This window comes from Capsaspora owczarzaki, assembly GCF_000151315.2.
Source record: "Capsaspora owczarzaki ATCC 30864 unplaced genomic scaffold supercont2.17, whole genome shotgun sequence".
NCBI lineage: Eukaryota > Filasterea > Ministeriida > Capsasporidae > Capsaspora > Capsaspora owczarzaki.
The window spans coordinates 323,764-351,650 of NW_011887308.1; the positions used below are offsets into that span (position 1 = coordinate 323,764).

Sequence of the window (27,887 nt, forward strand, 5' to 3'; positions counted from 1 at the left end):
ATTGCTCGGGAAGTATGTGAATTATTGAGCCTGGCGTGGCGGGCGTAGGAGGTCGTGGACAGGCGCAATTGCATAGATCAGCGAAAGTGTGCCGAAAACTGACAACCAACGCCCGCAAACGCCATGTGTGTTTACGTGGTGCGGCGGTGTGTCGGATCTTGAGGGGGGGGGGAAGGGGGAAATGACAATGATGCCTCGAAAAACCTAGCATACTGAATATGAACTTGGGGCGCAGCATCTCATTCGAGGCCTGTTGCGCTGGCCCGTGCGTAAACTCGCGTTGATCCAAGCCATCTCTCGCATGAACGCCAAATGCGGCACGCTCATCAATTTTTGAAGTGCATTTGAACGAGCAAAATTTAGAACAGCACCAACATCAGCAATCAAGATCACCAAAAGAGGGCAATCAAAACCACAAAACGATCTCGACGCTGTCTGACTCATTGGAAATGAAATGAAACGCGTTGATTTTGAACGAGCAGCAAAAACGCATCAATCAGGCAAACCCAGCCACTCGTCACTGAACAACCTGCTTGTCTGTTTCCAAAGTGGAATAGTGGCATTCTTGGTTTTTTCATACTTTGCAGAATGTCAATGCTGAACATCAACTCGGTCGTCCACAACTTGTGCCAGCGTGGTCAAATTCAGGTTGGTGGCTTGAGATTGAAATCCTGCGCCACTCCCCTTCGATCTCGGCTCACCTGCTTTGTTTTGCCTCTCTTGTTCTCTGTATTGCTTGATCACGATCCAGGTCATCTTTGGCCCCATGTTCTCGGGCAAAACGTAAGTCGATTCACAAAAAAAAAAAAAAAAAAAAAAGTTTTCCCGCGCTTTTTGGCGGGCTTTCCCTCCATGCCCTTCCCGCTTCTTCCTCGAGATACTGTAGCCCGCCGATCAGCCCTATGAAGTGAAACATGGTCAATACATGCTTTGGCGTCATTGGACTGCCGCTGCACATGCAGTGGACTGCACAAAACCAAAGCAGCGGCGTTGCGCAGTTTTGGGAGCGCTTGAATTTTTCGCGCCTTTTTTTTCCGCTTCCCTTCAGCTGAGGTTTTTGTTTCACTTCCCTTCAAAGTGTTGTTCTGCGGCTGTCGTCTCGCGGTGATGCGACTGACACTGCTCAACACTCAAAAGCACAACAGCAAGAACTGTTGAACAGCATGGTCACTTTTCAATGTCTTCGCGGTTTTTTTTTTTGTTCGTTCAACCACAACTCAATGTCGCGACTCGCCTTCCGAACGCAGAACCGAGCTGATTCGCCGTCTGCGGCGTTTCCAAGTCGCTCAGCAGAGCTGTATGGTTGTCAAGTATGCCAAGGACAATCGCTACTCGGAAGCTGGCATTTCCACACACGACCGGTATGTTTGCAGAACCATCACTGTGGTTTGCTCTGGTTTTTTTTTTTTTTTTTTTTTTTGTGCAAGGTTTCTTAACTGTGAACAACTGTGGGGGGCAAAACCAGATCCATCCTGAAGGCCACTGCTGCCACCGTTTTGCAAGATATTGCAACCGAGGCACGTCATTTTAACGTTATTGGCATCGACGAGGGTCAATTTGTGAGTTCGAACAAAAGCTGTCCGAGTCGTGTCGAAACCCCGCCTGTGATGATGATGGAGCTCACCGTGTCTCTTTGCCATCGCTGTTGCGGACTGCAGTTCCCAGATGTCGTTGAGTTTTCCGAGCAAATGGCAAAGGCTGGCAAGACGGTCATTGTGGCTGCTTTGGACGGCACTTTCCAGCGAAAGGTGTGCATCTAAAACCTGCTGCAGTCAGAACCCAGCTGGCATCCAAACACTGACCTGTTGAACCACTTTGCTTTCTTTTCTTTTCGTTCTGGTTTGTCCAGCCATTCGGTCGCGTCTTGGAGCTCGTGCCGCTCGCCGAAAGCGTCGTCAAGCTGACTGCTGTGTGCATGAACTGCGCCAACGATGCCCCTTTCACCAAGCGACTTGGTGCCGAGACAGCCATCGAAGTTATTGGCGGTCAAGAATCCTACATGGCTGCGTGCCGAGAGTGCTTCGACAAGGTTCCCGAAACCAAGTCAAAAATCCCCACCACTCCTCCGCCTTCGCCACCGCGCACTTCAAATCTCCCACCAGTCTAAACGGGAGCATGAGTTTTGCTCGTTGGTTTCTAGGTTTCTGTGTTTGGGTTGCTTGCATGCGAGAATGCTGTCTGTATTTTGAATTTTGTGTCTGTAAAGCGTTTCAGATTTTCTCCATGCAGTATGAAACAGACAGTCGCGGAGCAGCAGCTTCAACGCGTGACAGATACAACTTTTAATAATCGTCTCCAGAATCGTCGGACTTGCCGCCTGCTCCGCCACCGTTCATAGGGCAAGTCTTCTTGGTATGGCCTAGGCATCTCAAGGCAAACCACAGTCAAAATCGGCGTGAGCGGTGCAGTGCATTGTCGAAACAAACAAAACAAGTACAAAATGAGGATGGCGCACCGGGCTTGCGGCAGATTGAGCAAGCTCGCGGCTTGCTTGTTTTGGTCCCACTCGATGTGCTCGAAGACGAAGGACCATTTCCGCCAGAAAAGCGACTCGGGGCGGATGCTCCGTTCGGGCAGGCGCTGGCAAAATGCCCCGGCTACAAGTCGCAACCAAACAAGGTAAGCAATAGCTCCATGGTACGGTACGACAGCACACCAAACAGCACATACCTGATTGCATTTGTAGCAGTTGTTTCCACCACTGCCACCTCCGCCAGCACCGCCAGCATTGCGAGAACGGTTGTTGCTGCTATTGTAAGCCGAGCTGGACGCTGTTGCACCCTCCTCTGCCCATTCAAAGTAATCGCACTTCTTGCTGTCGCACGTCCAGAACTGGCGTCCTCGGTTGTCCGAGTCTGCCTTCGTGACAGTCTTCAACACTGCGTCACGATTGCAGCCGCACTTTTTGAACCTGGAATTCGTGTTGGGACGGCTGCCAAGCGTGTCGAACGACGGGAGTCGCGCGTCGCTGTCGGCCCACACGAAAAAGCCGCAGGTCCTGGTCGCGCATCGCATGAACTGGCGGCCAGGGTTGGCCGCCGATTGCGAGGTGAACTGGACGGCCGGCTGGCTACAAGCACACAAAAAGACATCGCCAGCCGAGCCAGCGCTGCCAGACCCGCGAGCAGCTGATGATGGCGCAGGCGGTGGGGCACTCACCGCAAAAGGAGACGATGTACCGGTATTGCGGTTGGTGGAATGGGACGGAGGTGTGTACGACGAAGAAGACGACGAGGCTGTCGGGTTTGTGGGCGCCTGCCATCGAAAACCTGTTGTTGATGCTGTTGATGCTGTTGATGTTGCTGTTGATGTTGCTGTTGATGCTGCTGCTGTTGGTTGATTGGATGACTGAGGATATGTGGAAGTCCGAGGAGCTGCCGGTCTGCGAATGGGTGACGGAGGGGATGGCGGCGGAGGAAAGCTGTTGTCGTCGTCATCGCCGCCATTGTTGTGTCCGCCACCACCGCCACCACTTGCTGAACCACCGTCACCATTGGGATACAGGTTCTTTCGAACCGCATCAACAAGCATCCGCCGCTGCCGACATGCATCCATGAAGGCCGGCAGATACAGGTCCAAGGTGCTTCGGATGACTTGGGCCTTGGTTTGCTGGCCGCTGCAAATCTTGAGCATCTCGGCCTCCATACGCGCGCGCATGTGCGGCTTGGACATTTCCAGACCCATGCTGTCGTAGCCCTCGATGAGACCGAGCCCAAGGTTGGTCGGCAAGAACATTTGGCCGCGCATTTCGGCATACTTGCGCTCGAGCACCTTCTTGATGTGCTCGTGCATGGTGGCGTCGGTACCAATGCCGTGCTGGTGCATGAGCGTCAGTAAGGCGGACTCTGTGAGCAGCGGTGGTGGCGTTGTGGAACCAGCGTCCATTCGCACTTCGGCGGGTTGGAAGCGGTCGCCTTCTCGGAACGGAGGCAAGGTGTGGTTGGACCAGACGTCATACGGATAGACGAGCAAGTAGTTGCGCTCGAGAATGGCCAGACCATTCGCGCGAAAGCGCTCGCCTGCAACGTCAATCTCCACGTTGGTCAGATGGCCTTGAGCGTCAGAAGACAGCGTCGCAAGAAACGAGCGCGTGACGAGCTCGTAGAGCTTCTTTTCGTCCGCATTCTGAAAGCTGGCCGGCGCCGGCTTGGTGGGGTGGATGGGCGGATGCGCTTCATCGTTATTTTTGCCCTTGCGCGGGTTGGGTCCACGGGCCAGAATGTACTGGTGGACAAACGAGCCCCATTCGGGATGGTTGGCTTGCATGTTGGCCAGTGCTGTCAAATCCATCGTTTCTGGAAAGACGTCAGTGTCTGTGCGAGGATAACTGAGAAAGCCTTGGGTGTAAAGCGACTCGGCCGTTTTCAGCGTGTGATCCGACGTAAAGCGCAGTTGCACAGAGGCGAGCTTTTGCAGCTCGACCGTCGACAAGGGCAGAGGGCGCCATTTGGAAGTCGGACGCGACTCGACAGAAACAACTGTGGCCTCTGGGCGCTCTAGTATCATTTCATAGAGCACGAGACAGGCGGGATGGTCAAAAAGCTGGCCTCGCACCCAGGTAAAGGGTACCGTGTCGCTGGCTGCTTTGCCCTTTTTGCCTGGCTTTTGGGGCACGGCGACAGCTGCTGCCGAAGATTCGCTGCTCGGCGACGGGCACGCGACCACAATCGTCCAGAACTCTTCGGGAACAAACGCCTTGACTCGTCGGTATCGATCCACGATGAATCCAAGTGTGGGAAATTGGCAGGGTCCTACGATGAGAGAGGGGTCAAACACGTGAAAAATTCAGTGGATGAAACATGGAGAATGAGCGCGTGTTGGTGGCAAACCCCAAGCCCTTCTTGCTCGAACTGTACCATAACTAATGACGGATTTGAGCTCGTTCAATTCGGGAATGGCCGGCTGAAGCAACTGGGTCTGCATGCGCGTGAACGCCGAGCCAATTCGCAAATCCAGCTCAATTCTTGCGTCCACGGCATCCACTTGCCGCCCGTCAACTTGGGTGAGATTGTTGCATGCGTGGGTGATGTCGCTAACATGGCACGTGACACATAATAATAACGTCAGTCTCGCTTCAAAACAGCCTGTAAATCAGCGAACTTTAAAAAACCCATGAAAAAAATCCTCTCGACACCTACCGAGGTGTGACGGCGCTAAAGCGAGCGCGGAGAACCACGAGATTGCGATTGACCTTCTTACAAACAGCGACAACCTCGCTGGCAATATTTTCGCCTTCGCGGTCGCAGTCCGTCCACAAAACCAGCCATTGCGCGCGCTGGGCCTCGCGCTGCAGCATCTTTTCGATATCGCGGAGCTTTTCTGGAATAAACCGTTCGATAGGCGCCTCAAACAACGCCTCTGGCGCGCAAGTGTTCCACTTGCTGTAGTCTGCTGTGAAGTCCGACGCCAGCAAGTGACCAACAACCGACGTAAAGACCATCGTGCACGGCTGGTTTCGAAAATTGGTGTCGAACGTGAAGACTGGCACGCCATCTCGGTGCTGTTGTGTTGGTTGGGCGAGTTGCAAGCATGATTCATGCAGGATGAAGAGATGAGCACGAGATGCGAGACTGATACGCACAAACAAACGGCAACTACAACGGAGCGAAAAACACTGACCGAAGGAGGCCTTCCGCCAAACATGATTTCGGAAATGCTTTTCGCCACCGAAGGCTTTTCGGCGACATTCAAGACGCGAACCATATTGGATGATGATGATGATGATGATGAAGGAGGAGCTTCTTGTGAATCTGAATCAAGAAAAGTCTTGTCGTAAATATGGACGCTTCGGCGCGAGCGGGACCTGCCGGAGGACGAGGACGCGTATTTTTTGCGTCGTGCTGCAAATGCCGCAGGCGAGGACGGTGACAGCGAGCTCAGATGTCGAGCAGGGAGAAAGCCCGCGAACAAGCTGCAGGAAACGCGAGCAACTCCCGCCACAAGGCTGCTGGAATGGCGCACAGCAGACGATGCGGGAGGCAGTCTGTGGCGAGCAACAGAGGCCAGAGTGGATGCTGCGGCGCGCTGGCAGGTCCCTGTCGGCAACGGCTGTGCTTGCAAGCAGGAAAGCGAAACACGACTTGCACTTCCCGCCAAAATCGCCACAGCGGCGCTTGTGCAACGAGACGGCGCAGCGGCCGCGCTGGACGTGCCAGGCGATGCGGCAATGCACGTGGATGACGCTGCGAGTGAGACGAGGCGCGATGGTGGGAGTCGAGTCTGGCGGACGGTCAAGCAAGCAGCAGCAGCAACAGGAGCAGCAGCAGCAGCAGCAGTCGCGGCCAAGCAGAAGCGCATGCAAGAACACAAAGCGTTGTTGAGCTCAACGAACAGTTGTTTCAACTGCCAGACAACAAACAAAAATAAGACGAGTGAGAACATTGAGGAGATGAGAAAATAGTCAATGAGCAAGGTGATAAAAAGTGAACAAGTAGAATTGCATTGGGATTGAGTTTTTGTATTGAATTGCATTGAGTTTGAATTTTGTATGGAGCTTGCATTGGGTTTTTTTTATTTTCTCTCTTTCTTCCAATGCTCACAATGTCAAGCTTTTTTTCAATGGGTTATCATTGCAAATGAAACAGCCATGCTTTTACTTTTTTCCAGTCTTATTCTTTCCTTATTTCCTTGTTCTGAGATTTCTGAGATGGGCGACAAGACGGAAGACGCGACGCTGCAATCGGTCGAAGCGCGGCTGACTGGGATTGAGCGACTGCTCCAACAACAACAGCAGCAGCAGCAGCAACAGTCAATAGCTACTTCAGGAGCTGCATCAGGAGCAGCTGGAGTGCCGTTCTCACAGTCTGTCGCCAATGTCGCTGCAAAGCTCAAGGCTGCCGTCGAAGGCCGACCAGCACTCGCGTCACTGCTGCTGAAGAATGGTAAGGCAGAGGCTCACCGGGCATCTTCATCATTTGATCGGTGTTCATCACCATGACCATGACCATGGCGTTGGATTCAGAGTGAACACTATTGCCCTTGTACTCACCACCACTGTTTCATCAACCGCGGTGCTTTGCGGCCGGGGTGCAACGTCTCATGCACCTTACAGGAACACAGCTGAACACGCTGCTGGACGCGAGGGCGCCAGAGTCGGCCGCTGCGGAACAACTCGCGCTGTCGGCGCCGAGCAAGAGCGAGCTCATCCTGGCAAGCGAGCCGCTGATCGCATCCACCGTCACTGCGTTGCAAGAGCTGGAGACACTCACCAGCTATGTCAACACACCCCGTTTCGAGGAGGCTGTGCAGCAGATGCAAGGACCCAGCCAACCGCTCGCCAACGCCCAAGTCGCCCAACTCACGCACGCCCAGACCGCCAAGCTCATCGAGCAGCAGTTTACAGCAATGCTTGAAAAGTATACACAGCTCGTGACTGCACTTTCATCGCAGTTCGTGGCGTTTGATCGCATCATTACTCAGGCAGAGACCACCGTTGCCGCCCTCGAGCAGCGCGTCGCCAAGTAAACGGTTTGTGGTGTGCTCTGGTCTATTCCTTTGGTGTGGTGTCATGAATGTAAATTTAGTGAAGAATTGAATAGTTGTGCGAGTGCTTGGCATCAAAGCGTTGATCGATTGGAAGAAGGACGAAGCAGGAAAGAAAAAAAAAAACAAGACAAAGTTGAAACAGCACAGCAGAAGAGAGAGCAGTATAGGGGCTACTGCATCGGCACCGCCGAGTTGCCTCCGTTTTGGGCGGTGAGAACTGGCTTCATCGAGGGGCCGATCTGAAGATTGGGGTTGAAAATGTCGTGGGAAAACTCGCAGTTTTCGTTTTGTCGGCAAACGCCCTGCAGTCGTGCATTGGAGAGCTGGTAAGCAACTGCACATCAAAACAAAGAGTTCATCCTCCTAGCAACCAGAGCACATCGTTACATTGAGGTAAAAGGTCGGGCAAATCAGCGTCTTGGGATCGACCTCTGTGCGAGACTTTTTATCTTGGTGACGAGCAGCTTGTGCGTCCTGGTCCGCGTCAGGCTCGGCAACACTGAAAGAGGGCAAAAGCCCACCAGTATTCGGAGAAAGTTAGTTGAAAACGAATCAGGATTTCTTGAAAAGTTGCAAGAACATTGACGAATTTCGTGGCTCATACCGCTTGCGGGCGCGGCCTTTCGGGCCCCAGTCGGAAGTGGGGTTCTCCTGGAAGCGGACGAGCTTGAACTTGCGCGATGGCGGAACTGCGTCCTTGTGCAAAGTAAAATCGGCCTCGGCGCTGCAAAACCACAATCAGTCAGGCAATGTGCAACAACCGTCCAGTCGCGTGTGTTCAATGCGCAACTCACACAGGGTCTTTGGCGAGCAGTCGGAATGCGGGAGAGTTTTCCACGACACCAGCTCGGACACCGTGCGGCTTGGTTTGGATGGCCTGTCCCAAAAAAAAAAAAAAAAAAAAAAAAAAAAAAAAAAAAAAAGTCCTCGTCTGTGAGTCTCGCTGAAGGTCTTTTCAAATGACAGGCCAAATTCATCGTCAAAAACCAGTGACACGAAAGCCGTACCCAGCGCCGCAACACGTCCCAAATGAAGGAAGCAGGTGCGTCTGTCTTGAATCCGCTAGGCTCGGTGTGAGACCCAGAAATGCGATAACCGCCGTTCAGCACTGCAGAACTGAGAGCGCATGCAAGAGGAAACGAGATCAAGGTGGAGTTGTCCTGATTTAGTTCTCATGACAAGACGATGAATGAAAGCAAAGGCGATGTTTCAAATACGCTTACCGGAAGACCTTGGCCGGCGGGATGGTCAAACGCAGCACACTTGCAGCATCATCCAACGATCGGACCATTGCAACATCGTCGAGCTCCTGGGTTTGCGTTTTGCTGTGAGCAACTGGACCCGAAAAAAACAAACCAACCAAAACAGCGCTCAGCACTCCTTACCTCGGATACCACCGTCAGCATGCCCTCGAGGCGAGCTTGGGTGCCAAGGTGCTTGGCAGTGCGAGCAAAGCCGAGCAACCGCTTGAGGAAAGTCTGGTCGTGAATAGAGCCTGGCCAAATCGGTCCAGAAATCTGAATCCCAGATGTCAATCGCGAAAACAGTGAGTTCAAGCTTGCAAATCACTCGCAGGAATCGACGAGAAGGGTGGTCACTGGAGCTACATACGTGCTGCACAAAGCCGCAAAATTCGCACACGCGATCCACAACAGGTCCAGTGCTAAGCTGGTAGCGCATGCGGTCGCCATCCTTGGTCACTCGGCCAAGAGGCTGGATGGTGGCTGTGTGGCAGCCCGAGCAGTGGAAGACCAGCGCACGTTTTCTGTAAGTGGCAGCAAAGCACAAAAGCAAGCAGAAATGTGAGCAAACATCTCAAAAACACAAAAACACCGCCCCGTTTCATCTCCGGCCAGTCTCAAAACCACTCAAGAACAAAGACCTCAACACGAGAAACACCACTCACCCAATGGACTGCTTGACGGTCTCTTGAGACTCGTACACACGAACAAAGACACGGACGTAGAAATCAATGCTCATCGACAGCATGGGCACAATGTAGCGATGATAGCGGTTGGCGCAAGCATCAATGTGCTGCAGCAGAATACGAAGAGAGGTTTCGTGGCAGTGGTCTCCGCGGATGGAACGCGCGCCGTACTTGGCCAGGCAGGCCTCGGGCGAGTTGCCGCAGAGGACGGCCGTGTCGGTGGCAGTGACGCAGAGCAGGCCGCCATCCGTGACGGTTTGGACGGCTGTCTCGAGGAAGGGTGTGGGCGCACCGTAAGGGTCGAGATCCACGACGTGGAAGCCATGAGCGCGATTGGCGTACATGTACTCGGTGGCATCGCCCTGGTTGGCGACGACCTTGTTGGCGGCATTGTTGAAGGTGATGTTCTGCTGGATGAGCTGGACAGCCTCGGGGCTCATGTCGTTGGCCACCACCTGCGTCACACGAGGGATTTCCTTGGCGTAACGGATGGCGCGCAGCCCAGACGCGGACAGGGCCTCGAGCACACGGAAGGGGGCGGTGAACGAAGAGGCGCCTGCCGCCGTCGCAAGGTTTAGCGACGCAGCCGCGGCAGCAATCGCTTCCTGCGATGGGCCGTCCTTGCTCGGAGGGGCACCTTCGCCGGCAGCGGCGGCCTGTTGCTGGCGGGCGACACGAGCGGCGCGCTTGTTGGCAAGCTCAATGCGAGCGGCGCTGCGCTCCTCCTCGAGAATGTCAGAGAAGACTGTGATGGCTGCGGACGACAGATCGCGGTTGAACTCTTGGACGGGGTTGTAAAAGACCTCGTTCGTGTCTGGGAAGAGGATGGTCGTGGAGGACTCCTTGACCGAGACAAAGCCCGGCGGCATGGCTTGGCCAGCCTCGGTCGATCCTGAAGATGCTTGCATGGCGGCAGCAGCAGCAGCAGCGGTGGCGGCGGCGGCGGCGGCTTCAGCGATGGCGGGAGTGCTTGACATGGTGGTGGTGATGGTGGATGGGTTGGAAAACGCGAATGGCGCGACGGGGCTGCTGTGGTCGCGCAGTGGAGAGGGAGATGAGCGGGTGAGTGAACTGAGAGTGGACGCGGTGGGCGCGGTGGCGAGTGGGGCGGCGGTGCTGCTGTGAGTGGCTTGGCGATGATGCAAACCACGAGGAGACTGATTCACTGGAGCGAGCAGGGACAAGCAGCGACGGGCAGCCACAGTAATACAGCTAGTCGACCGAGTGGGAAGAGTCGAGTGAGAGTGAGCGAGAGTGAGTGACCAGGCGGACGGTGCGACTGGGGTTGTTGCTGGAGAAGCAGAGGCGCAATGCTGGAGAAGAAGGAAAGTTGCAATGGGCTGCTTCAACGAGCGCATTCAAAGAGTGAACATACGAAAGGGGGGGGGAGAGAGAGAAACATTTCATCCTAAAATCTCACATTCACACTCGATAATATAATACGCCAATCGGCGGGGTCGATTGCGAGAAGCAGGAGCTGGAAATTCGGTTGTAAAGTTTACCGGCAACTTTGTATTGGCCTTTTGGTCGGTCTAAAGTTCTCGATCTCGCAGTCTCATGAGCGAATATCAATAGTGTAGACATTATGTATATACTTTTGTGTGTGGCGGACGGCTGTAGCGGTCGAGGATGACGCGTGGGCGAAACTCATTGTGCCAGCAATCCTTGAAATCGCCCGTCGCTTTGTCTCTCACGCACTTGTTTCTCCAACCTAAGTTTGATACAGTTTGACACCGTGTATGTTGTCGTTCAACGTGGGTGCTGCCTCTGCTTGTCCATTTTAATTGCTGGTTCTTCTTTGAAATGTTCGATTCTCTGCATTTCTCTGCTGCACATCAAGTTGTGCTTTCCTTTTGACTAGATCTACTGTATGTCTGCCACGCTTTACTCACGTTGCTCACATCCATCCTTCCCCCTCTCCCATCTATTCTGTATTTTGCTTAGAATGACTCACGCCAGTCTCTTTTTATTGTTTTTTTGGCATTCAAACCCCCTCAATTCTTGCTTCGTCCTTATTTTTCGTGTGACTTTCCAAAAAACCTCGTTCGTTCCCATTTTACAGTCGACCGACAGGCCTTCCCCCAGTGCTTCCCCTTTCACTACCGATCGCACAAGTATTTCACCCCCGTCCATTGCCCCCTCCGTCAGGATGCAGGCGCGTGTGGTGGCTCGCATCGTGCTCCTTGGAGCTGCATTCGCATCACTGTCCAGCATGGCGATCGGTAACAAAACACTTTTTTGTGTTTGCTTTGTTTGACACTTCCCCCAACAACCCGCTCGCTCTCTTCGCCTTCTCCGGGCTCCTCTGCGTTCATCATCGCCTTTGCCTCTGTTCTCGTGACTGCTTTGTCGCTGAACTGAACCGGATTCCCCCGCCCCCCCCTGCCAGCTCGTTTCGCATCCAATACCATTTGTAAAAATTCTCGTCGAAGGCGAAGCGAGGCGTCTGAGTCATCTCACCATCTCTCCTTCTCTCTCCTTCTCTCTCCTTCTCTCTCCCTCCTTCCCCCCTTTCACACTTTTTGCATTTGGCATCTTTCACTTTGCTCGTTCTTCGTCTTCGTTCTGCATCGCAACCCGTTTTGACTCTTTTTCCTTACTCTTTGAGCTTGTTTTTTTTTTTTTTTTTTTTTTTTTCCCTCTGTTTTCGGGGATTTTAAGGATAAAGTCCTGACCGCACCCAATCTCAATCGCCGATTCACTGGATTGCATTGCGTTTGCATTGAAGCAGCGATCACGACTGTGGGTCGTTGGCTTGTTCATTGGCTGTGCCTTGTGCTCTGTGTGCTTTCGTTGCGTTTGGGGGAGGGTCGCGGGGAGGGTCGGGGAGTGGAAGTTGAGAAACGAATCGAACAACAATCGTCTGACACCCAGAGTGTTGGCTTCACACTGTGGGCAGAAGAGGGTTCGGGTTAGGTTTCAGTGTGGTACTCGCCAGCACACTCGCTCGCTGTTCAGCAGAGTCATCAACGGAGGCGTGTCATCGTGAGACACTGGCGCAGAGAAAACAGCAAGAACAGGCTGGGGGGCCTCTGCAGAGCCATGACGATGGATGCGCGTGCAAACTGCCCTCCAGTCTCACACCTTCCCATCGCTTGCTCACTCGAGATGCAAAACTATGTGCAAACGATGTGCAAAGTCCCCAGTGGGAAAACCATGTGGACAGGGCATGAAAGCGACGAGTTGTACTCACCCCCTTTGCTCTTTCACACCCTCAATGCAATGCAGCTGCCCCAATCCCAAGCGTCTCGGCAGTCCTGACGTCCTCGCAGAATACATTTCCGTCGTCCACGGTCTCAGCCGATATCACGGTCAAAAACATTGGCAATGCGACTGGGTACTTGCCGTACCTGGAGATCGTGACGACCCAAGGCCCAGGCGACGGCTCATACCCGGCATTGCCGGTGGCGTACGCCTACTACGAAACTGCCTCGGAATCAATTCCGCTGACCACTTACTATAACACGTTCGATAGCATCACGCAGTGCACAACCAGTCCCAAGAATAGGCTGAGCTCGGGCGACTACGCCTCCATCTGCACGCCCGACCCCGCATCGACTGTGTTTTCCAGCTACGAATTGCTAACAATCATGCTGCCATTCGTGTCCCTCGGCCCAAACTCGCAGGACGTGGTCGTGAAGGTGGGCTTCTCGGCGCTGGGATCACCCGAGCTGCACACTGGCGTCACATTGCCTGTCTACATTCGCGCCAGTTTTGCGAACGGAGCCACTGCAGATACCTCTGATGTGAGCACTGATCCGAGCATTCTTTCGTCCTCGAGCACGGCTGCAGCAACCTGGCCAACCACCCTCTCGGTCACCTTTGCCAGGTACACTCTCCGCCTGCAAACCTCACGAGTGGAGGCGCCATCCGGCCCGTCCTTTCCCATCGACGTGACGTTGGAAATCGATGCTCCGCTGGGCCTCACCATCTTTGGGGCGAACGTGTCCTTCCCAATGAGTACTCTAACACAATTCGTTTCGGCTGGCACCTCGTTCTTGCCAGCTGCCGCCACCCCAGTCATTGTGCGACAGCCTTCCAGCACAACTTCCGCTTTGACAAACGCCTTTCTCGAAGCTCAGTATACGTCGCAGTTGGTTACCTCATCATCGTCGGCAGATTATACCGCAAAGTATCGGTTTTTCGTCCCACGGTTGGATGCCTCGGGCAGTCCAGTCATCAGCGCGACCACAGGCTTGCCCCGCAGCTTCAAGATGAATGCGACAGTTTCGTTGACGTACAATGCCGTCACAATCGTGGGTGGAACTCCAGTCCTTTCCATGGAAACATCCACACAGACAATCTCTGTGACATTCACCACCAAATCGTTCTATTCGACCGTGTCCATTTCGCCAGGTACTATGTTGCCCATGGGTGCGTGCACTATTGCCCAATCCTTCCAGATTTCAGACTACTTTTCGTTCGGCAGCCTGTTCTCCACCCTGACCATCCCGGATGGCGTCCGTGCCAACACTTCCACCACTGCCGCCCTATCACTGGGTGGAAGTAGCACAAACACCCTTTCATTTGGCGTGCACTACACGATCGACACTAGCCGAGTTGGCAACGACGCCCTGCCAGCGACGGATGGTGCCACAGTCTTGAGCCTCAATCTGACGCGAGCGGTCAGTGCGCTTGGCCTTTCTGCTTCCAAGCTGGTTCCGGCGCCGACTTCCGCCCAGGGCATTCTAGTCGGACCTGTGACTGACGGTCTTTTCAGCCTTCCATGCCGAGTGCAAGACTTGTACACGGACCGGTTTACTCCGACACGTGCTGTGTCGATGGGCGATCCGCTCGTTGTGCAACTGTCGGCCTCTGTAGCTGTCAGAAATGCATCCGCTCCGTTGACGGCATCCACTGGTACGGTTGTAGAGTCGCGCGGTACTGGCGCATCGATCGCAAGGGCCCAAGTATTCACCAGCATTTACGCCGTGAATGGCTCGCGCATCTGCGTGGCCACCAATGGATGCGATGCCACCTCACTTCCTTTGGCTCCCGAACAGCTTGTGAGCGCTGGTGCCAATGTGACGCTGTTGATTTCCGTTTCCTTCCCGTCTGCCGACTTCTGGGCTTCCTCGGTCATCCTTTATCTAAGCAATCCGGTTTTTCTCGGGACTACTGTCAACCCCGTCCCGGCGTCATTTTCGCCAGTGATATCTGCAGCCACACCTCCAGTCAATATGTTCAAATTCGCCGCGGACGAAACGCTGTATCCCGTCACTGGAGCTGTTCCAAACATCACGGACGTGAACTTGAACACAATCAAAGTTAGCTTTGGCAGCTTTTCAGATGTCCAAAATCGCCCACTCAAGACAAGCATTCTGCTGACCTTGACTGTGCGTCCGGTGCCAGTTTTCGACATGCTGCAACTGACCCAACTTGTGCAATACGAAGACGGCGCTATCTCAGCTACTTCTCTGATAGACACCGCCGCCATTCAAGCAAAACAACCCGTGATTTCAACCATCTACTCTGCTGTGGTTGCTGCATCGTCGGGGGCGGGGGCGATTTACTCAAATCCCACCGCGCTGGCTTCCAGTGGAATTACGTTTGCCCAACCTGGCCAATCCAACACGGCGGCCTTGCCTTGCAATCGCTTCAGCTTTTCGGGAGGAAACACGTACGTCACTGACGCCATGGTGACTGCGCTTGACCAGTTGAGCATTCTTGGTGGTGTTGGCGGTGGCGATGTCATCACCGTGGTCATGTTTGTGGTCAACTCGGGCAGCGGACGTGCCTACAACGTTTCGTTGCAGGGCAATATCGCGACAACGAGTGGTACCTTTACTTATCTACCGAATTCGCTGTGCATCTCGGATGGTCGTGGCTCGGCTCTCCAGTTTTTGACAGCGCCTTCGGCCGACGGGTCGACGCTCTTTGGCGGAACTACCTCCGTGTTGCTCGCCAACCTTCCCGGCTTGCCAGCATATGACAATGGCCTCCTAGGTAGCAACATTGCCGTCATCTCGTACGACCTTGCCTTTTCGCCCACGGCCGCATACGGTACTTCCAGCAGCGCGGGTTTGTCCGTTTGCCAGTACAAATCCATTGGTCTCTCTAGCGCCGTTGATTATCTTGACACCTGCGAGACCAGCAACACAACGGTGACTGTAGACGCGCCAAAGCTGAAGGGCTTTAACGCCTCCTCTCCGCTCATCACCTCAGCCTCTGGCGCATCTGGATTTGTTGCCAACGCTGCGAGCCCCATCGTGGCGGTTGGAGATCAGGTCACGTTCAACCTGACTGCAAGTGTGCCGAGCGGCTCGATTGGCAGCTTCGTGCTCACCATCTCTGCTGGAATGCCTTCAGTCAGCGCACCGGGCGTGTTTGCCATCCTTTCGGCCAAAGTTGTTGCCATTGGTGGTGCCATTTCCGTCTCAAAGCTGTCGGTTGGCGCAGTTGGTGCCATTCAAGATGCCGACGCCAACACGTTCAACGATACTGCCGTGTTTGACTTTGGCAATCTGACTTCCTTGCCATTCCAGCCGTCGGTGGATCGCAATATTGTTGTGCAAGTGCAGGCCAGTGTTCCAGCTGCGGCCAAAGTTGCCAATGTTGCGGGAAGCACGATCGCGTCGAAGAGCACCGTGTACTTCGGCTCGTCTGCTCAGACCCTGACCGCCGTCAACTCGACACTGCTCACTCATACTGTGGCGGAGCCGAAGTTGAATGTGAACTCATTCATTAGCCCCCAGATTGCGGATGCGGGCGACGACCTCACATTCACCGTTCTTGTCGCGCACACGAGCATTTCTACCACCTCGGCCTTCTTCCTTCAACTCCCCAATCTTGTGCCAACTGGAGCCGGTCTCGTGCTCTACCCCGCCTCTATCATCGTGACAACTCCGGCGTCAGTCTCGGTTCCTGCTACAGTTTCCATTGCTGCCGACAACTCGACATTCTCCGTCCGTCTGGCCCAGCTGCCACTGTACCAATCTGCTGGTTCGTCGGTCAAGTCCACCCTGAACGTGACGTTCACTGCCAGGCTGTCGTACCTTGCCTCGCCAGATTCGACGGTCAACTGGGTCCCAGCCGTCAACTATAGCAGCTCGCCACTCAACTACAGCTCCCCGTCGATCCTTGCTGGTCGCAGCTACAATGATTGGGACCTGTCGATGGTCAATGTCACGTCGCTCAATTTTACTTTTGGTCCGCCGCGTATTGTGGTTTCGACCGTCAACACGTCGTTGCCCACCTCGCTGCCAGGGTCTGCGCTCAAAGTCACGCTCGGCTCGCTCGTGTCCATGCGCTACACGGTCAATGTCACCGAAGGCAGCTTTGGTGTGTTGAATGTCACGATTGCGGCACCTACAGGCGTTCCTGCAACGAATGGCAAAATGGTGGTGCAGTATGCCTCCATCATTTCTGTTGGAGCAAACGTGCAGTTGCTCTCCACCCCCAACGTCATCATGAGGGATTCCAATAGTGACGGGCTCAATGACACGGCCGTTTTTTCGTTCGGCCAAGTCATCAACATTGACGACAATGTGGAGAACGAGCTGGACTTTATTGTCATTGAAGTCGTGCTCAGTGTTCCGGCCTCGGTTGGCACGAACGTGGCTGGCGTTCTGCTTCCCGTGTCGGGCACTGTCGTGTATGGCCTGCAGTCGAGATTCGTGAGGAACGTGACCACCACCTGGTCGCTGGTTGAGAGCGTGCTACTTCCAGGCGTGACTCTCAGCGCGACCTCGGTCGACGCTGGTGATACCATTGTTCTGACGCACACCATCGCACACCGCACGACGAGCCCCATTTCCAACGTTGATGCATTTGACTGGAGTGTCACCTTCCCGCTGCCGAATACCACATGCTTGCGATTTGTGTCTGGGTCTGCAACCCTGGCCAACGCCCCAGCCGGGACTTCTCTGGCGTCAGGAAACTTGTCGTCAGATGCAAGTCTCAGCGTCTCGGGCTCCTTCTTTGCCAGATTGCCTGCGACGACAATCACCATTACCGTCACGTTACTCGTGCTGGATCCAGTCATGTACCGTCAAACGTTCTCCGTTTCTCCGACCACGACCTGGACTTCCACGCCCAGCATTGCTTCCATCCAGGTTGGCGCCAACTGGGGCACAACCTTTAGCCTGGCGGCCCCGCGTCGAACCTACTCGCTTCCGCCCGCGACAGTCCGGACAATCACCATCAAGGCACCCGCGTTGACTTCGGTGACTCTTGTCGGCACATCGCTGACAGAGACAGCCTCACCGTTGGTGGCTGTTGGCGAGGTGGCCACCTACCAGGTGGCGGTTTCCATTCCAGAAGCAAACGGCTGGACCAACACGTTCCAACTCTACGTGTCCCTGCCTGCTCTGCGCGACCTCACACAGCCCCGCATGTCCATTGTCAACGCGTACGTTTCCAGCATTGGCGCGAACATTGTCACGACCCCTGCGCTGGTGGTTGGCTCGAATGCCTCTGCGCTGTTCGATTCCAACGCCGATGGGCTCGCAGACCAAGCCATCTTTACGCTCGGTACCACGCGAAACCCAACGAACGGCCAGACCGCAGATGACGCGATCGTCGTGACGGTGCGCGGCGTTGTGCTTGCCGTCGGCACGGGTAATGTTCGTGGTGCGACACTCACGGTGAGCAGCACGCTCAACACTGGCAGTGGCAATTCCACTTTGTCGGCCACTGCACTGACGATCGCAGAGCCAACGCTCAGCATCGCCCTTGTCACCACCTCCCCGGCATCGAGCAATGTGGTTGTTGACGCTGGCGATGTGATCGCTTTCAACCTGACCCTTGCACACACCGCGGCGTCAACTGGACCGGCGTACGGCATTTCGTACGTTTTCAGTCCGGACTCTTTGCTGACCAGCTCCATCCTGCCTCGCAGTCTGCAGCTCGATCCCGCTAGCCTGGTCACCAGCAGCTACAGCCCATCGGCCATGAGCGTGGCAGTAACCCCGTCAGGAAGCGGGCTCTCCTCGCTCTTCACTCTCACAATCGACGCGTTTGCTCGATCGACCACTGCAACTCCGTCGTTCGCTTCTGTTAGTTTTGCTTGCACAGTCGTGTCTAACGTTGCGCCAGGCACCTATTCACCCACGGCGGCCACGACATACTCGTCCGCTCCGTTGGGCGTTGTGGAAGCGGTTGCTCGAAATTATTCCAGCTCCCTGGTGTCACGAACGGCCAACTTTACCGTTTCCGACCCCGTGCTGGCAAGCGTGACACTGGTCAACTCGACCCTGTTGGAAACGCTTGGGCAGCGAGTGGCTGCGGGTGAGCAGTTTACAACGCGCTTGGTGTTGACCTTCCCGGAGGGCTCTACAACGGTGAACTGGGTGCGACTTACCCTTCCCACCAGTGTTGTCGGTGCTCTCGTACCGCAGGCGGTCGCCAACCCGCTCGAGTCCGTAGGCGCAGGCATCCTGTTGGTGTCCTCGCAGCCATCGAGCTGCAGCCCGGTGGACACCAACAGCGACGGCACTGCTGACGCGGTTACATGCTCGCTCGGCAATGTGACTGTGGCGTCTGGAACTGCCTCTGTCGCTGCTCGTCAGATCACCCTGGTTGTCACTGCCTTGGTCGGCAACATTTCGGCGAATGTGAATGGGGCGTCCTACGCTGTTGGTGGTTCCATGTCCTTCTCCAGGTACACTGTCACCTCAGGCGGCCTCTTTTCAATCGCCAATGCCACGTCTACCATTGCGTCTGGCTTTACAGTCACAGTTGCGCAGCCGGCCTTGACCATGTCCAAGTCGATTGTGGCCATCTCCACTGTGAGCCCCGTGGTCGCGCTAGCAAGCGTTGATGCCGGTGATCTTGTCACATACCAAATTCTGGTGAATCGCACAGCGTCGTCGACAGCCGCTGCATACGACGTGGTCATTGCAGACTCCCTGCCTGCCGGCATGACGCTTGTCGCCGGCACAGTCATTGTCGCATTGATCAACGGACCCGCTGGTAGCGTGACGAATGCAACCGTCGCCGTAGGGAACACGGCGGGCGATGTGTCCGTCTCGATTCTAGTCTCGACACTCAATCTCAACGACACCTCGATGGCACTGAGCGTGCGCTACCAAGCCAGTGTAAACACTGTGATTGTGCCTCTGGCCGTTTCTCGGTCAAACGCGTCGCTTGCATACTACTCTGCTCCCGCATCGCTTGGTACTCCTCGGGCGCAGCTCACTGGTGGCGCTGTGGACGCTGGAGTGACCATTGCTGAACCGAGCTTCCAAGTTGCCAGCTCAACCAATCTGGCTGGTACTCCGAGCAACAACATAACTGTGGGAGAGTCGGTCGTGCTGGACGTGGCCGTGCTGCTGATTCAAGGCACCGTCTCTGGCGCTGTCATCAACGTGACCTTCACCGGTACAAGCAGCTCGGTGCTCGCTGCCTCGACAATTCTGAACATTACCAGCGCCGTGGTGACCCAGGTGCCGGCGGGCATCTCGGGAAATGCGCAGCTGGTTGTTGCCAAGAGCATTCTTCCGGTCGATCTGAACGGCGATGGCGTGTTTGAGTCGCTGACGGCCAACTTTGGCACCATTACCAACGCCAATCGAGACAATGCCACGATTGGCAGCAACGCGGCCACAACACCCAACCTCACCACGAGCACGAACGTCATTATGATTCGTGTGAATGCTGTGGTACTGCCAAGCGCTGCAAACAACCCGTTCGCGGCTCTGTCCGCCAACGTGACGTTCACCAGCGGAGTGGCAACGACGCAGCCCGACGGCTCGTTGCTGCGCAGGCAGAATTGGCGCCTGTCGTCGCCGTGGCTCGTCGTCTTGCCTCGTCTGCAAGTGAGTCTCGCGACCAATACTACGATGGTTCAGGCTGCAGACCCGGTGCTCGTCACCGTTCTTGTGCGTCACAACACGACCGCTTTGCCAGCGTCTGCAGCTTCGAGCTCTGCTGCCTTCGACGTGGTGATTAACGTGACCCTGTCCACTCGCCTGCTCATCACCGCCGGATCCATCGTGTCTGCCTACGCTCCTGGCTCGACCGTGACGAGCATTCCGCTGGCTACAACACCCGCAGCAAACTCGGCTCTTGTGAGCCTGCCATTGCTGGCCTTGGTCGGCAACCCTGCGCTTCCCGCGGGTGACTCCTTCACCATTACCCTGGTTGCTAGCGCAGCTCAAGAGACCACCCCAGGCGAACTTTTGAGCAATCGAGTGGACGTCACCTTCAGGTCGACACCTGCGCTGACCGATCCAACCACGTTCGGGTCCTCGGCTGTCGCATTTGGTGTCACTCGCCCTCCCTCGGTTGACGCGACGCTTGTGCTTGCCACTCTCTCGGCCCAAGCTCCTGTCACAAGCATTCCCAGCACGGTGGGTCGAAACGTGACGTACCTTGAGCAGGTCACGTTTGCTTTCGACATTTACCTGCCGCGCAGTACTTGCCCCAACCTGGTTGTGACGGTGCAGCTGCCCCGACCGGGTCTGGTGCCTGCTCTCGCTGGTCTCTTGAACGCAACGGCTTCCAACGTCGACTTGCTTTTGGTCGGGTCCGACCTGTCGTTGTCGGGAACGGGCATTTCCGCTGCCGGTGTGCCAGCAAGCTCGGCTAGCGACACGAACGCGGACGGACTCGTTGATCGACTCGTCTTCAACTTTGGTCAAGTGACACGAATTTTGACGTCGTCATCTCCCGCAGTCACCAAGCTCATCACGGTGTCGGTTGTTGCCTTGGTGCCAGCGTCGACGACCAGCAACCCTAACGGAGGCTCCATTGTTCCCTTCGTTACCCTTGACACTGGGGCTGCGGCAGTGTCTCCAGCACCGGTGGTCAACCTCACCGCCACTGGCAGCTCGGTTCCGTTTGACCTTGTCGTGGCGCTGCCCGTGTTGACGATCGCTGCAGTGGCATCGGGCTCTGCAGCTGCCATCGGAAGCATCACACAAGTCAACTACACAATCACCCACGTGAACGCTCTTTCGCGTACGGATGCATTCAATATTCGCCTGACGGACGCATTCCCGACCCCGGCAAACCTCGCTCTTGTGTCGGGTTCGGTCGTGGTCCGCGTTCTTCCCAGCAACACCCTGCTCCCCGCCAGTGTCATTGTCGGAAACGGAGCCTCCGACGACCATGTCGAGGTCGTTGTCGATTTGTTCGCTCTGGCATTCGCCCCTGCCGCGCTGATGGTCAGTTATTCGGTGGTCGTGCCTGCCTCAGCCGTTCCCGCCAGCAACACGTCTGTCGTGGCGACTTTGCTCTACGGGAATGCGCTTCCGCCGCAAACGACCACCATTGCACTGCCGCTGGCTCACCCCTACCTCGTCTCTGCCACCCTCACTTCTTCATCCGATCCGCTCACCCCCAGCACTGCGGTGAGCTCCCGCGATGGTGGATTGTACTCTGCGCTGGGCATGGGCGAGCAAGCCAATGTGACCGTTGTCGTTCTATTCCCGCCAGGCACAACGACCATGAGCAGCATCGTCGTGTCATTGCTGCAGCCGTGGGTCTTGGACGGGAGCACAGACAATGGCCAGGACGCCCTCCAGATTGTCCGCGTGACTGCAACGTCCATTGGTGCATCTCTGTCCAATGTTGCCGTCGTGTCGGGCGCACTGTCTGCGTCAGTGCTGCGCGATACCAATGGCGACAGCGTTTTGGACGCTGCCAACGTCACCTTGGGCTCGGTGACTGGTGCGAGCTCGGCCAGTCCCCTTGGTGCAGCCCATCAGATTACTCTTGTAGTGACTGTGCAAGTGAACAGCGCGTCGCCTTTTGCAAGTGGCAATGCGCTGGTGGGGTTGAATGTCACGTTGGTGGCATCAGCTACGTCTCCCGCGTTGGTCACTCCCTGGACACAAACGTCCTCGCTCACTGCCCTCTTGCTCGAGTCGTCGCTGAACATCACCCGGTCAGTCACGTTCCGTGACAATCAATCTGGCCAGGCTGGCGACATTGCAGACGTGCAGATTGAAATTCAACACGCATCAAACTCGACCTCGCCTGCCTTCCGACTTGTACTGTCCGATTTGGCGGCTGTCGCTCCGTCCATCCAGCGCATTTTGCAGTTGAACAAGACTGCTCCGTGTGTGATTTCGTCCGTGCAAGGAAATGGCGATCTAGTATCGGACGCGGTTTCCTCGGCCGTCGTGATTTCGCGTGGCTTTGCTCCGTCCGACTCGGACATTTCCCTGACGTTGAGCAACTACCCGCTGGGCGCCTTGCCGCTGCGTATCACCTTCACTGTCGTTCTCGATGACACGGCTTTGGTGTCTTCGACAGTGCAAGCCGGGTGCCGCGTTCTGTGGTCCTCGGTCAGCGCCTCGTCCAGCTTGCCTGTCAACGTCGGTCGCAACTTTTCTGTTGGCCTGACATCGGACCCAATCTCGGTCGCCTCGCCTGGCTTGCTTGTTGCCAGCGATCTCGCTGGGAGCGGCATTAGCATTGGCCAGTTGGTCAAGATTGCCATTGTCGTGACACTTCCGTTCGGCACAGTGCCCAACTTGACCGTGAGTGTCGTTGCGCCCGTCGTGTCCGGTCTCAGCGTGTTCTCTATTGTCAACGCAACCGTCCTTGATGCTGGCTTGGCACAGTCGGCCTTGCAGGCGGGCTCGTCGGCCACTCTCTCGTCCTTGGACGGCGCAACAAACGCGCTGGCGACCTTCCAGTTTGGCGAAACGCTGGTGCCTCGCGCAGCTCGCCCCGCTTCTGTCGCGAATGCCAGCACCACCGTCACGCTGACTGTCTTTGCCACGGCCCAAAACTACCCCTCCGTGCGGAACAACAACAGCATGACGGCCGTCATCACCGCCACCTTTGGATTCCCGACAGTGCTTGGCGAGCAAGGCCTTGCCTCGCTGAATTCGACCGTCGAGTATCACTTGGTTGAGCCTGCCCTCACAGCCACGCTCACATCCCTGCCCGCCAACACTGTGCCGCAGCAGGGAAGTGCCTTTGTCGCGTTCTCGCTGCTGTTGCAACATGCCTCGGACTCGATCGCGTCGGCGTTTTCGGTTCGTATTCTCCGCACCACCACCAATTCGAATGCAAGGCCTGTGCCGACAGTCGGTGTGTGGTCCATTTCCGCGACTGTTGGAACCAGCACTGGTCTGTCCGCGCCGGGCTTGGCTGTGCAGAATGCGACGGTGCCTTCCATCACCAGCGACGCCTTTATCTTCCCGCTTGGTAGTGGCAGCGTTTTGTTGCAGTACGTGGCCCAGCTCCCTGTGAATGCGCTTCCGTCCTATCGCGAAACTTTCAACATTACGTATTCGAGCGCCAACCCGGATGCCCATACAAATGTCTCCAGTCGAGACGCTGTTGCAGTCGTGTCGCTTGACATCCCCGTCACACCCGTGACCTTTACAGCAGACATTGTGCCGACAATGATTGGCGCCCCTCTGGGAGCCGGACATGGCGTGACCATTGGAATGGAGGTGCTCTACGTCGCAAAGCTGTACCTTCCCGCTCGGCAGCTGCGTGGCACTCGACTGACCTTCCGCACTCGTGCATCGGCCTCTCCTGAGGTTGCCGCACTTGGCCTGACCCCCTGCTTGCAGATTGTCCGTCTCGAGTCCATTGCACAAGAAGGCGCTACGAATGCCTCCATTTCTGCCTTCGATTGGACAAATGTGTCGGCTGCGCGCCTTGCTACCGACATTGACTTTGGTAGCAACCGCACCTCCGCCACCCTGAGCATGGGCACGGTTTCCAATAGTGATCCGGCTCATGACGCCGTCATTATTGTGACCTTCCGCGCTCTTGCCTTCTTGGATGGAATTGGCCAGAACTCGTCGGCATCGGACGTGCTGGAGGCTGCTTTGGCCTCCCAGTTGGATGGAGACTTTGTCATTTCTACCCCGTCCTTCACTCTGTCCGACTCGGGCGACTTGGCCGCGTCGTCCTCGTTACTTCATTCGACGGCGGCGTCAGGTCCCACAACACTGGCGTTCGTCGCACCTGAGCTGGCCATCCAGAGTGAGGTTTACAGTGCGCAGTATCCGTCCCTGGTGCCCGGCCAAGAGCTGGATGCCGAGATTGCGATTGGCCACACGAGCAGCAACGCAACAGAGCCCCACACCAGCGCGTACAATGTTGAGTACTCTTGGACCATTTCGCAGGGCATCTGGGTCTCTCCCGCCTCCGTCTTGGCGCGGCTCGACCCTGCACTGGTTGGCTCCAGCATTACGGTTTTGGTGGACAACTCGAGGGTCAATACTACTGGCACCGTAGTTTTCGTGTTTGTGGACGAGCTTCCTTTCAATACCAACCTGACCATCTCCTTGCAAGGCATTGCGCTGCCTTCGCTGGTGCAAGGCACCTCGTTGGTTGCCACATCGCAGCTCGCCTTCCAGTCCGTTGATGGCTCGAGCGGGATTGTGCGAGGCGGTGCCGACACGGATTTCAACCCCATCGGCTTGCCTGTCGCCTTTGGAGGCAGCGCTGTGCTGGTCGATCCGACCCATATGACAATCCTGCTGGCCGCAGACAACATTCCTGTTTTCAACGTCCCTGTGCAATCCTTTGACGAGGATGCACCAGCGGTATTCCTGGACTTGCTCGCTCATGTCTTTGATGCGGACGGGGTGCAGGATATCGATCCGCTCTCGTTGCGCATCGTGACCCAGCCCGAGAACGGAACTGCAGCCATTACACCTGGCAACTTTTCTGCGCACTTCATCCCCAATCCAGACTACAATGGCGAGAACTGGTTTGTGGTTGAGGTTTGTGACAAGAGCCGTGCATGTGTGACAGCAAACGTGACTGTGAACATCCACTCCGTCCTCGACCCGCCGCGAACACAGCCCGTCTTTGAAACGCGCATCGGTTTGGGAACGCTCGACTTTTCATTCGCTTCTAACGTTGATGTGGTTGACATGCCTCTCACGACGGTGCGCGTGCGCATTCCCAGCGAGTATGGCTCCGTTTCGCCCGTGACCTCGGCGCCTGGCGAACTCGGTAGCACCCTGCTTATCGTCAATGGAGCACGGGGTCAGCCTTCATCCGGTATTCGTGCGATTGGCCTGGACGGGATCCAGTACTCGTCTTTTACGTTTGTTCCAATCCCCTACTGGTCTGGAAATACGACCGTTGTGCTCCAGCTGTGCGATCAAGTGCCATATTGTGTCGACTGGCCTATTGCGGTGGACGTCCAGCCCGTTGCTCCGCCACTGCCACAGGATGACGTGTTCATCGTCCATGATTGGCCGACTATCGCCAACACAAGGGATACGGTGCCGGCTGAAATGCATGACTACCTTGAAGACGGCGCCGTGTTTGTGCCCTTCCGAGACAACGACTGGGGTCTTGACCTGGATCTCACCCACTCGGCCGTCTTGCAGCCACCGCTGCATGGCAACGCGACCATCATCACGCTGGCCAACGGTACCCAGTACCTTCGCTATCGATTCCGTGGCTCGCGCTCTGATGCTGACGCGTTCAGGAACGATTCAATGATTTACCAGCTGTGCAATCTCTGGGGCCACTGCGCACCGGCCGCTGTTGTCATTTTTGCCGATCCCTCGTACGCTGCTAAACCAATGTGTATTGGAGGCCTGTCGTTGATGGCAGTTGGCGCGCTGATGGGCTTTGAAGGCTTTTCGACTGCCGGCTCCAAAGTCTGGTCGTTGATGGATTTCGCGCAAGTCATTGGCGCTACTGGATTCTTACGAGGCAACCTGCCTTCAGACTATTTGGACTTTGTGAGCTGTTACTCGTGGACGAACGTTCTCGTTCCTCCGATTTGGAATTATCAGCCTGCAGACTCTCATCTTGACTCTGTCTCCGTTTTCCGCGTCAATCCCAATAAGGACGGCGGGCATGTTGTCGTGTCAAACACCGATGTGGATGTGCGGGTCGGGAACGGCAACCGTCGTTCACTGCTCTCCGTGCCAGAGGTCGCCGCTGAAATGACCACTGCTGTGAACCAGTTGTTTGCCGCTCAAGTCGTCTTTACGTTGGTGCTCCTGGCCTTGCTGCTCGTCATTACCCTGGCCGTCGGGTTGTGTTTGTTCATTCGCCGCCATCTTCGTTTCCGTCGATTGCAACGCAGCACACATGGCGCTGCAGCCGACGAGCACACACTCACTCAAGCCGAGTTCCGCAAAGCCCGCTCTCTCAAGCTGCTGCTCTGGGCGCTTTTCGGTGTGTCGTGGCGTTTGCTCGCCTTCACGTACTTTGGCTTTGCTGTGACCACCGCCATGATGTTCGCGCTCCGCACCGACCGCGCCGACTCTGTCACTGTTTACTCGCCTGAAGATGGCATCATGTTTGTGGCCGCAGTGGTGCTAATCTTGGTTCTTGTTGGCCTCCCCTTGTGTCACTGGTTGTGGCTGCAGCTTGTGGAACCGCGCGGCACGCAGCATCCGCTCGGCAAAGGTGGTCAGGCTCGACTGTTTGATCCCACTTTCAGGACCAATACTTTTGAAGGGGAACCCGGCAACAAGCGATACAGCGGTGCCAACTTCCAGCACGACGTCCAATATGACATTCGCACTTCGTGGGTCTTTGGTCTGGCTTATACGGGCATGAAACTCGAACGCAACAAGCTGTATCTTCTTGTCTTCTTGCGCAAGCTCTTGGCCGGTGTGACGCTTGGCGCACTCTCCGTGTCAACGGCTGGATCCGCAAACCGTCAGCTTGCGGCACTTTTGATCGTGTACATTGCGTACTTTGTCGCGATTGCCGTGGTCAAGCCGTTCAAGTCAAAGCTTCTTCTCGTTTCCGAGATGTGGTCGGTGGTTGGCGTCATCGCACACGTTGTTTTTCTTTTCATCATTGTCAACTCGTCTTCCTCTGAGAGTGCCAATGACGTTGCCACCGCGCTGATCTTTATCGATTATGTTATCTTGTTTGGGTTCCTGGTGATTTGGATTCCGCGCTTCTTTGAAGTTCTGCGCGAGGCTTGGCTGTCCATTGGCACATGGCGTGCTGCGCGTCACTCCCTTCAGCTGCACGATTTGCAATTTGCTCGCTCTCTCGCGAACGACAAGGCCTTCCACGAGCAGGTTGAAGAACTTGGAGTGTCCCAAGACGAGGCAATGGAATTGCGTGAAATTCAGCGCTTCATGCACCTTGCAGAACGCGACCATACTTACGTGTAAATGCTTTGGGGGTTTTCTCTATTTCCCATGTAGAGGCTCTGATGATTGTTGTTCTTGTTGTTGCTGCTGTTGTTCTTGTTGTTGTTTTTGTTGTTGTTGTTGTTTTTGTTGTTGTTGTTGCGTTTGCAGTTTTTGTTTATTGTTGTTTTCCATAGTTTGATGGAGCAACATTCATTATTATTATTATTATTTTTACTTTTATCATAGCATTAGAATTGACCATGTAGCCATACTGTCGCGCTTGCAAACAAGGCCCCGGTTAGTTGCAGGGAGGCGAAGTTGACGGAGGCAAACAGGAGAATTAGCAGGAAGGCCGTGGCGGTTGCAACAAGCTGCAGAATTGGCAATCCTTTGAATGACTGACGTGCTATGGGAAGCAGCTCCGAATGCAACACTGTCAGCATCAGCGCCACATGCGCGCAAATTGGCGCGAGATCGATGGTAGAATATGGCAA

At 55.6% G+C, this 27,887-nt stretch overlaps 5 protein-coding genes across 5 annotated transcripts; 3 read left to right on the top strand and 2 right to left on the bottom strand.

Annotated features, from left to right (window-relative positions):
* The first annotated feature begins 560 nt into the window (after positions 1 to 560).
* On the top strand, positions 561 to 2,214 carry CAOG_08066 (thymidine kinase). Its single transcript, XM_004342618.2, has 6 exons — positions 561 to 648; positions 752 to 783; positions 1,248 to 1,361; positions 1,466 to 1,559; positions 1,659 to 1,748; positions 1,850 to 2,214. Exons 1-6 carry the CDS (start codon positions 589 to 591, stop codon positions 2,105 to 2,107), a joined length of 648 nt encoding a protein of 215 aa, XP_004342667.1. The 5' UTR covers positions 561 to 588; the 3' UTR covers positions 2,108 to 2,214.
* On the bottom strand, positions 2,151 to 6,364 carry CAOG_08067 (topoisomerase III). Its single transcript, XM_004342619.2, has 6 exons — positions 5,620 to 6,364; positions 5,139 to 5,500; positions 4,857 to 5,032; positions 2,671 to 4,751; positions 2,456 to 2,597; positions 2,151 to 2,359 (listed from the first exon to the last, which is right to left on the bottom strand). The coding sequence occupies exons 1-6, from the start codon at positions 6,295 to 6,297 to the stop codon at positions 2,283 to 2,285; spliced, it is 3,516 nt and encodes a 1,171-aa protein (XP_004342668.2). The 5' UTR covers positions 6,298 to 6,364; the 3' UTR covers positions 2,151 to 2,282.
* Positions 6,365 to 6,613: 249 nt separating this feature from the next.
* Positions 6,614 to 7,556, top strand: CAOG_08068 (hypothetical protein). Its single transcript, XM_004342620.2, has 2 exons — positions 6,614 to 6,881; positions 7,052 to 7,556. The coding sequence occupies exons 1-2, from the start codon at positions 6,647 to 6,649 to the stop codon at positions 7,462 to 7,464; spliced, it is 648 nt and encodes a 215-aa protein (XP_004342669.1). The 5' UTR covers positions 6,614 to 6,646; the 3' UTR covers positions 7,465 to 7,556.
* On the bottom strand, positions 7,494 to 10,767 carry CAOG_08069 (TRMT1 protein). Its single transcript, XM_004342621.2, has 9 exons — positions 9,392 to 10,767; positions 9,097 to 9,250; positions 8,871 to 9,002; positions 8,709 to 8,794; positions 8,493 to 8,601; positions 8,280 to 8,362; positions 8,090 to 8,209; positions 7,873 to 7,984; positions 7,494 to 7,787 (listed from the first exon to the last, which is right to left on the bottom strand). Exons 1-9 carry the CDS (start codon positions 10,387 to 10,389, stop codon positions 7,656 to 7,658), a joined length of 1,926 nt encoding a protein of 641 aa, XP_004342670.2. The 5' UTR covers positions 10,390 to 10,767; the 3' UTR covers positions 7,494 to 7,655.
* A 615-nt stretch (positions 10,768 to 11,382) lies between these two features.
* Positions 11,383 to 27,550, top strand: CAOG_08070 (hypothetical protein). The gene is made up of 2 exons (XM_004342622.2): positions 11,383 to 11,634; positions 12,641 to 27,550. The coding sequence occupies exons 1-2, from the start codon at positions 11,562 to 11,564 to the stop codon at positions 27,430 to 27,432; spliced, it is 14,865 nt and encodes a 4,954-aa protein (XP_004342671.2). The 5' UTR covers positions 11,383 to 11,561; the 3' UTR covers positions 27,433 to 27,550.
* The last annotated feature ends 337 nt before the right edge of the window (positions 27,551 to 27,887 follow it).